The 7,736-nt window shown below is 64.4% G+C and overlaps 1 protein-coding gene across 1 annotated transcript; it reads left to right on the top strand.

Moving 5' to 3' along the window:
• Positions 1-389: 389 nt before the first annotated feature.
• On the top strand, positions 390-7,492 carry NDUFS2 (NADH:ubiquinone oxidoreductase core subunit S2). The gene is made up of 14 exons (XM_054587860.1): positions 390-519; positions 1,129-1,235; positions 2,962-3,152; positions 4,376-4,496; positions 4,622-4,734; positions 4,979-5,053; positions 5,188-5,265; positions 5,394-5,479; positions 5,603-5,722; positions 6,324-6,453; positions 6,677-6,772; positions 6,875-6,958; positions 7,055-7,112; positions 7,281-7,492. The coding sequence occupies exons 1-14, from the start codon at positions 425-427 to the stop codon at positions 7,316-7,318; spliced, it is 1,392 nt and encodes a 463-aa protein (XP_054443835.1). The 5' UTR covers positions 390-424; the 3' UTR covers positions 7,319-7,492.
• Positions 7,493-7,736: the final 244 nt, after the last annotated feature.

Raw genomic sequence — 7,736 nt, 5'->3', positions numbered from 1 at the left:
TTGGCATCCTGCTCTTCCTTCGAGTAGGTTTGGCACCTACTTGGACCGCCCGGCCCCACTCAGGGCTCTTCTGCCGAAGCCACGTGCCACATCTGCAAACGAGCTGGCTTTCTGGTGCGGGCCAATTGGCAAAGACTGGGGCCACCCCAGGAGGGCAGGGGCGGCGCAGGCGGGAGAGCGCAAGGTCCCTGGGGCTTCCGCCCAGAAAGGCCGGTGCGGAGGGCTGGGAATAGCCGCCCTCTGCTCCCGTTATTCCAGCCACAGCGAGGTCAAAGCACAGAACCGGATGTTGTCCCCTGCGGGTCGGAGATCCTGCCAGCTTCCGAGATGGCGGCCGCGTTGTGCAGATAGGCGTGAAGCCCGCCCGGAGGTGCGTAGGCGGGACTTCCGCCCGGTCCTCCTCCCGCCGTCCGCAGTGGGCAAGATGGCGGCGCTGAGAGCCCTGCGCGGCCTCGGGGGCGCCGCGGCCCAGGTGCTGCGGCCGGGGGCTGGGGGCCGGCTGCGGGTGCAACCCAGCAGGTGAGACCCAGGGCAGCCCCCCGGCGCGCTCTCCTGTAGGCTAGGGAGTCCACGGCCACGGGGGCCCCCTCGGAAAGGGTGACCCGGGCCTGTGACCCCTCGCCCTGCCCTCTGTGTGGGGCTCTGGGTGCCGCGGCGCCCGCCCCGAGAGAGGGAAGAGGGTGTCGGGCTCGTTCGGCCAGCGGTGAAATCAGGTGAGAGGGACCCTGCCCCTCACCGTGGAGATAGTGTCTCCTAGGAGGAACCCAAACGGTGACCCCGCGCCGGCCCGGTGCGTCGCTCTGGTCACACTTGAGCCGCGCCAAGGAGCCGGCGCGCCCCTCTGTGTCCCCCGCTGACCTTGAATGAGCGGCTTTCTCGCACTCAAGCTCAGCAGGACGGTCGTGTCAAGGAGCTGGGGTCCCGGTCTTCGTGCACGGGGGTCGTGGATGGAGCGATTAGGAAAACAGGTCTTTAGGGCGAATGGACGGCCAGGGGTCCGCTGGCTCGGCCACAGCTCCACTAACCCGCACGGGCGGCCCCGCCGGGGTGTCTGCCCCCCTACACGCGGCCCGAGCGAATGGGGACCTGAGCTGGGCGCTGTTCATCCCTGTGTCTTTAACTCCCTAGGGGTGCCCGGCAGTGGCAGCCAGACGTGCAATGGGCAGAGCAGTTTGGAGGAGCAGTCATGTACCCCACCAAGGAAACAGCCCACTGGAAGCCTCCACCGTGGGATGGTGAGTGCCTGGCCCCCACCGTTTCTGATCCTTTCACCATGCAGTTCAACGAACGTGGTAATAGGGACCATGGCAGGTATTTGTTAAGTGGAGGAGGAACGGAAGGGTTTCCAGGAGAAGAGAAAGAGGAGGTCCCAGCCAGCCCGCGAAGGCCCTCATCGAATGACAGCTCCAGGGCCCGCGTGTCCCGCGTCCCAGGGTGTGTCCGCCTCCCTCCCTGGACCAGGGGTTCCCCCACTGTCCCACGGACGAACCTCTGAACACAATAAGCTTCCCCATCAAAGCCAGCCTTCCGCTTGGACGCTGGGGGCCTGGTCAGCGGACTGCCCGCCTCCCAGGCGCTCAGGACGGAGACCCTCCGGTCGCCTCTGCCGTTTCCTGCCTCACCCGCTGAGCCGGGGTCCGATACGTTGCCGAGCCCTGCGAGTCTTCCGTGTTCCACACCTGGGTCTCGCGCGCGCGCTCACGTTTACTTTCTCTGAGGCCTTGATTCTTTCAGGAGCCCCTTCCCTGGATTCCTGCCCCTGCCCCAGTTCCCGACATTGTCAATGCCATTGCCTCATTGTCCCCAGACGTCACGTTGCCGTATCAGTCACTCTCATGCCCAAGAACCGTCGAAGGCCCTTCCAGCTGCTTTCAAAAGCAGTCGCAGTAGCTGGGTGCCTCCCGTGTCCTAAGCGTTTTGTGTGCATCGTCTCCTGTAGTGCTCGCCACGGTCTCGAGGGCGGTGCTGGTGCACCCGGGGCGGGGCTGGATCAGGGACACACAGGGGCAGCCGTACTTGGGTCTGCCCGACTCCAAAGCCTGCGGGGAAGGCTTGTGGGTCAGAAGCCTGGCCCTGGCTTCAAATCTCATTTCTCCATTAACGGGTGAAGAAAGTACCTGCCTCACAGCCTCACTGCGAGGAGTAAATGCGGTAACAGCTATGCGGGCCCCGCAGTGCGGCGATGGGCGCGCGGCGCGTCCTCCATAAGGGCTGTTGCTGGTGACACTTCCGCCCGCCAGCACTGACCCAGACGCCCCTTCCTTGGGTCTGGGAGGGGCCCGTGGTGGCCCCCTGACCCCCCAGAGAGCACTTTCCTCCCTTTCAGGGCTCAGTGGCCAAGCCACTTAACGGGTAGCTTCTCAGTGTGACCTGTGGTACTGGTTTCTCACGTGTCCTTATTTTCCAAATCAAGTCGTAACCTTTCTGAAGGGCGGGCCTTTTGTTTGCTGGCTGTGAGAAGCACGTGTCCAGTCCCTGGCCAGCCATGACCAGGTGTCTTTGGAGGGCAGCGCATCCTGGCGGTTAAGAGCGGGGACCCCGGGCGGACAGCTGAGTTCGGCCCTGGCTCTCCGCTGACGGGCTCGGGGCGAGGCCGTGCCTGCCTTCCGGCCTCGGGGTCTCCAGTAAGATGGGGATAGTGACCGTAGTGCCTAACGCTCACGTGGCTGTTACGAGAATTAATTAAAATAAGTAAAGCGCTTAGAGAAGTGCCAGCCACGCAGTAAGAGCCACGTTGGTGTTGCCTATCGTTGCCATTTTTGAACAGTGCTCCGGGCAAGGCGGGAAGAGTGGGTTTGCGCCCCGCCCCTCAGAGAGGCTCGGGCCGCTTCCCTTTTCCCACCAACAGTCTCCCTGGAGGGGGGGACGCCCCGGGGCGGGGAGGACAGGCCCGGGGGCGGGGAGTGCTCTCGGGCACCCCCAGGGGAATGGCCAGTGGCCGTGAGCTCTCTCCCCTGCCAGACGTGGACCCTCCGAAGGACACGATGGTGTCGAACCTGACCCTGAACTTCGGGCCGCAGCACCCGGCCGCCCATGGCGTGCTGCGCCTGGTGATGGAGCTCAGCGGGGAGATGGTGCGCAAATGCGACCCCCACATCGGGCTGCTGCACCGGGGCACGGAGAAGCTCATCGAGCACAAGACCTACCTGCAGGTGTGGGCGCGGGGCCGGGGCTGGGGCCGCCGGCTGCCCCCGGAACTCGGCGTGGGGGGGCCCGGACAGGCTGCGGTCGTGGGGACCGGCTCGGTTGCGGGGGAGGGGTGTCGCAGTGGATGCCTGACTTGAGACATCTGGACTTGGTTTTTCTGGCAGAAATGCTCTGCAGCCAGAGCTACACGCCCAGCTCTGCTCTGACCGACTCGGCCCCCCTTTGCCCTTCCTGTGGTGCCTCAGTTTCTCTGCTCTTACATCGCAGACGTCAAAGCTGGGGTCCCTGGGGGCAGAGACGGGGGGGGCAGAGAGACGTCAGCTCCCCAGCATGAGCAGCTGATTCTTGTATTGTCTGAGTTTGTTGTTGAAACCCTCGGTGAGTCAGAGCGACCGGGAGGGAGTCTGTGAAAGCCATCTTTTAGGAGAACGACAGGACCCGGGCGGGGAGGGTCAGAGTTGAAGGAGCGGACAGGGTCGGAGTCCGAAGTGTCCTTTCTGCTGCCGTGGAGAAGGGCCTTGACGAGGGCATGGTGGGTCAGTGCCAGCCCCACGCGGACCAGACTGCGGTCCCCAGGGAGGCTCCGGGCAGCGGCGGCTCCTGGCCCTGGGGTGCTCCCTGCAGCCTAGCCCCACGTCACAGTGACGTCAGGACGAGCACTGGCTGTGCCGAGGAGGTGACGCGCCTCAGCTCTGCCTCCCTCCTGGCAGCTGACAGCCGGGACTCGGTTCCGGGCATTCGCGGGAGGACCATCCCTGCCTGAAACGCATCCCGGCTTCCTTGCGCCCGCACCTCCGGGGACTGCGGCCCCCGAGACTGAGGGCCTGGAGGCCGGTCGGCAGGGGGGCGCTGGACCCGGCTCAGCCTGGGTCATAGGGCAGATTGTTAAATTTCCAGGAATTTTGCGAGCCAGTAATTAACAACGGCTGCACTGTTAAAATTATATTAGTTCACCATGCACTGTGTTATATTAAAAACCAAGGGAGGAAGGACTTGGAGCTCGCGCGCATTTGCTGCGTGCGCCCTGGGGGTGCCTGCCTTCTGCTGGAACCGCTGTGTGTGGCCACGCGGCCCGAGTAGCTGAGAGCTGCCCCGTTGGAGTTCTCCACGGAGGAGCCTGGCAGGCGCCTCAGGGCCGTGGCCCCTCCCTGCCGCTGCCGCCTGGGTGTCTGCCCCGGCCTGGGTGTCTGCCCCGGCCTGAGTGGGACCGGCTCCTCCCTCTGCCCAGGCCCTCCCGTACTTCGACCGGCTGGACTATGTGTCCATGATGTGCAACGAGCAGGCCTACTCGCTGGCTGTGGAGAAGCTGCTGAACATCCAGCCTCCGCTGCGGGCGCAGTGGATCCGAGGTACGCGCGGCCCTCCCCCGCGGCCCAGGCTCAGGGCCCAGGCTCAGGGCGCAGGCCCCGCGCACGGCCCAGGGCTGCTCTCAGCCGGGGTCCCTGGCCCTGTCCCTGTCCCCCCTTCTCCGCAGTGCTGTTTGGGGAAATCACACGGCTTTTGAACCACATCATGGCTGTGACCACACATGCCCTGGACATCGGGGCCATGACCCCGTTCTTTTGGATGTTTGAGGAAAGAGAAAAGGTATGAGGGGGAGGGAAGAGTGGGAATGGGGAGGAGAGGAGGCTGAGGAGAAGGCGGGAGGGAGAAACGAGGCTGGAGGGAGAGAGGACACAGCGGCAGCCTCCCCGGGGAGGTGTCCGTCACCTGGCTCTGGCCTGAGGGACTCTGGCGGGGGCGGAGCGGGGGCGGGGGGCGGTTGCGCCGCCGTGTGCCCCAGCGCAGGGGCCCGGGCGTGTGTCCACAGCTCGCCGTGTGTCCTGTCCAGATGTTTGAGTTCTACGAGCGCGTGTCGGGGGCTCGGATGCACGCTGCCTACATCCGGCCGGGAGGTGTGCACCAGGTGAGCGCCGCCCGCCGCAGTCCCGGCCGCGGCCTCTGCGGCCACCAGGGGGCAGCACTGGCAGATGGGGGAGCTGCCTGCCACCCTGGCCCGGGGCCAGCTGTGCTCACTGTCGCCCTCCCTCTGGCTTCTAGGACCTGCCCCTTGGGCTCATGGATGACATTTATCAGTTTTCTAAGAACTTCTCTCTTCGGATCGATGAGCTGGAGGAGGTAAGATAGGAGTCATTGGGAAAAGCTCCTCCATATTCTCTTGAAAGAAGACTTACGGGGTTTTGGCCCCCCGTTCTAAAGAGACACAAAGCAGTTTGAAGGGTGAAGGGTGTTTTCTTGACCAACAGATGCTGACCAACAACAGGATCTGGCGGAACCGGACGGTGGACATCGGGGTGGTCACCGCAGAAGACGCACTTAACTACGGCTTCAGGTGCGGAGCAGGCTTCCCTGCTGGGGGCGGGTGTCCAGCCTGCGAGTGGCGCCCAGGGGCCGGGGGCGAGCGGGGGGGCCCTCCTGGGCGAGCGGTGACCCCACCGCTGTCCACCCGCTGCAGCGGGGTGATGCTGCGCGGCTCCGGCATCCAGTGGGACCTGCGGAAGACCCAGCCCTACGACGTCTACGACCAGGTGGACTTCGATGTCCCGATTGGCTCCCGAGGCGACTGCTATGACAGGTACGGCCGCAGTGCCCCCTTGGCTCCCGGCCCAGCTGGGGTCCCCGGACGTTCCTTTCACCTCCTTTCTTACCTGTGTGTAAAACTGGCGCTTCTCGAAGCACATGCACATGGCCGACGCCTGATTTTACTCTCAGGGCGCCCACGTCTGAGGTAGAGCTAGTTGGGGCCGCATTTTGTCGCTGAGGGAGTCGAGCCGTTGGGGCTGGGGATTCGCCGGGACCGTTCCGTTCGTGTTGGGACTAGACTCCTCCCGAGCAGACTCTTCCCACTAGAGTCTAAGCTTCAAAATCCGCTCCCATTCCCAGACCCCGAATAAGATTTGCTGCTGTTTTCTCTTCGAGGCTGTTTGAGTCTCGCTCGTTCCGTCGTCCGGAAAGTGTCTCACGAGGGTGGTTGAAGGGGGAGCTGCTGCCAGGCAGGGTCTGAGCGACTCGGGGGGATACCTGGGCACAGCCCAGGACCGGAGCCCGCCGGCTCAGGCGCTCTGGCGGCGGTGCTCGGCCAGGGCGTGGGGGGCGCCCAGCGCTGTCCGCAGGCCGAGAGCGCCCCGTCTGGCCGCCGAGGCGCCTCCGCCCTGAGTCCATCGCGCCCCCTGCAGGTACCTGTGCCGGGTGGAGGAGATGCGCCAGTCCCTTCGCATCATCTTGCAGTGTCTGAACAAGATGCCTCCCGGGGAGATCAAGGTTGACGATGCCAAGGTGTCTCCGCCCCGGCGAGCCAAGATGAAGGTGGCTGCAGGCGGACGTTGGGGGTCTTGGAGGGGCTGGCGGCCGGGGAGGGGTGCCCTGGGGTTCAGCGGTTGCAGAGGCCTCTTTGCGTGAGTGCGCCTCTCGCTCGGCCTCTTCTTTGCTCCCTTCCGAGTCTCCCGGGGGCAGAGGATGCGCCTCTGCTGGGGGACGGCCGGCGAGACAGTTGGGAGCCAGTTTCTGATGCTCCCTGTCCCCTCCCCAGACGTCGATGGAGTCCCTGATTCATCACTTCAAGTTGTACACAGAGGGCTACCAGGTCCCTCCGGGTGCCACCTACACTGCTATCGAGGCTCCCAAGGTGAGGGGGGAGGGAAGACAGGCGGCGGCAGCGAGGGAGGGCGTAGCGGCGGCGGGGAGCTTCCCGCTGCTGGTGGCGGCAGCCTCCCTTCCTCTCGGGCAGGGCGAGTTCGGGGTGTACCTGGTATCTGACGGCAGCAGCCGCCCCTATCGATGCAAGATCAAGGCTCCTGGCTTTGCCCACCTGGTAAGGAGCGCGCCCGGCGGCGACTGGCTCTGGCCGAGATTCTTGTGAACTCCGACCCTGATAACCTCGCCTGACCCTGTTGCTCTCAACCCGCAGGCTGGTTTGGACAAGATGTCGAAGGGACACATGCTGGCGGACGTGGTGGCCATCATAGGTACGAGGCTGCTGTGTGGACAGGGGCGTTGGGGCTCTGTCTGGGGGCGGAATCTGGACACTTCCTATTCTGCATAGACCCTGGGCGTGGACTCCGCTCCCCAGTCTCCTGGGCACAGAGAAGGGTGGGTCCTGGATGACGCCACTGTCCGCCCCCCCCCCCCCCCAGGTACCCAGGATATTGTGTTTGGCGAGGTCGACCGGTGAGCAGGGTGCCAGCGCTCGTCTCCCGGCCTCCCGGTGTCCTGTGCAGAGCCCGGCGTCCCTGGAAGTGGGGCTGTGTGTGCACGTGACACTCGGCTGTCAGGCTCTCTGTGCCTGCCTGTTGCAGAAATGGAGGAACTATAATAAATTAGCCGCCTTCTGGCCCCTCTGCCAAAACCTCTGGGCTGTCTTTCTCAACGTCTTACCGTCTCTAGTCTTCATGGGAAACTTCAGTGTTTGCCAATCCCGCGCTTCCTTCTCCGACTCAGTTCTTCACAGCATTTCCTGTTCATCTCCGCCCTCGTCTGACTCTTGGCCTTCCCACTTCTCCATTCCCCATTTCCTCTTTTTTCCTGGGTACCCCCCCATGCCCAGGCATGCTGCCCAGACACGCAAATCAGGGCTGGAGGTGACGCTTCAG

Source organism: Pteronotus mesoamericanus, unplaced genomic scaffold (genome assembly GCF_021234165.1).
Source record: "Pteronotus mesoamericanus isolate MK-2021 breed Mesoamerican mustached bat unplaced genomic scaffold, CSHL_Meso_final scaffold_1186, whole genome shotgun sequence".
Lineage (NCBI taxonomy): Eukaryota > Metazoa > Chordata > Mammalia > Chiroptera > Mormoopidae > Pteronotus > Pteronotus mesoamericanus.
The sequence above is the reverse complement of the archived record's forward strand: the minus strand, read 5'-3'. Positions and strand labels throughout refer to the sequence as shown.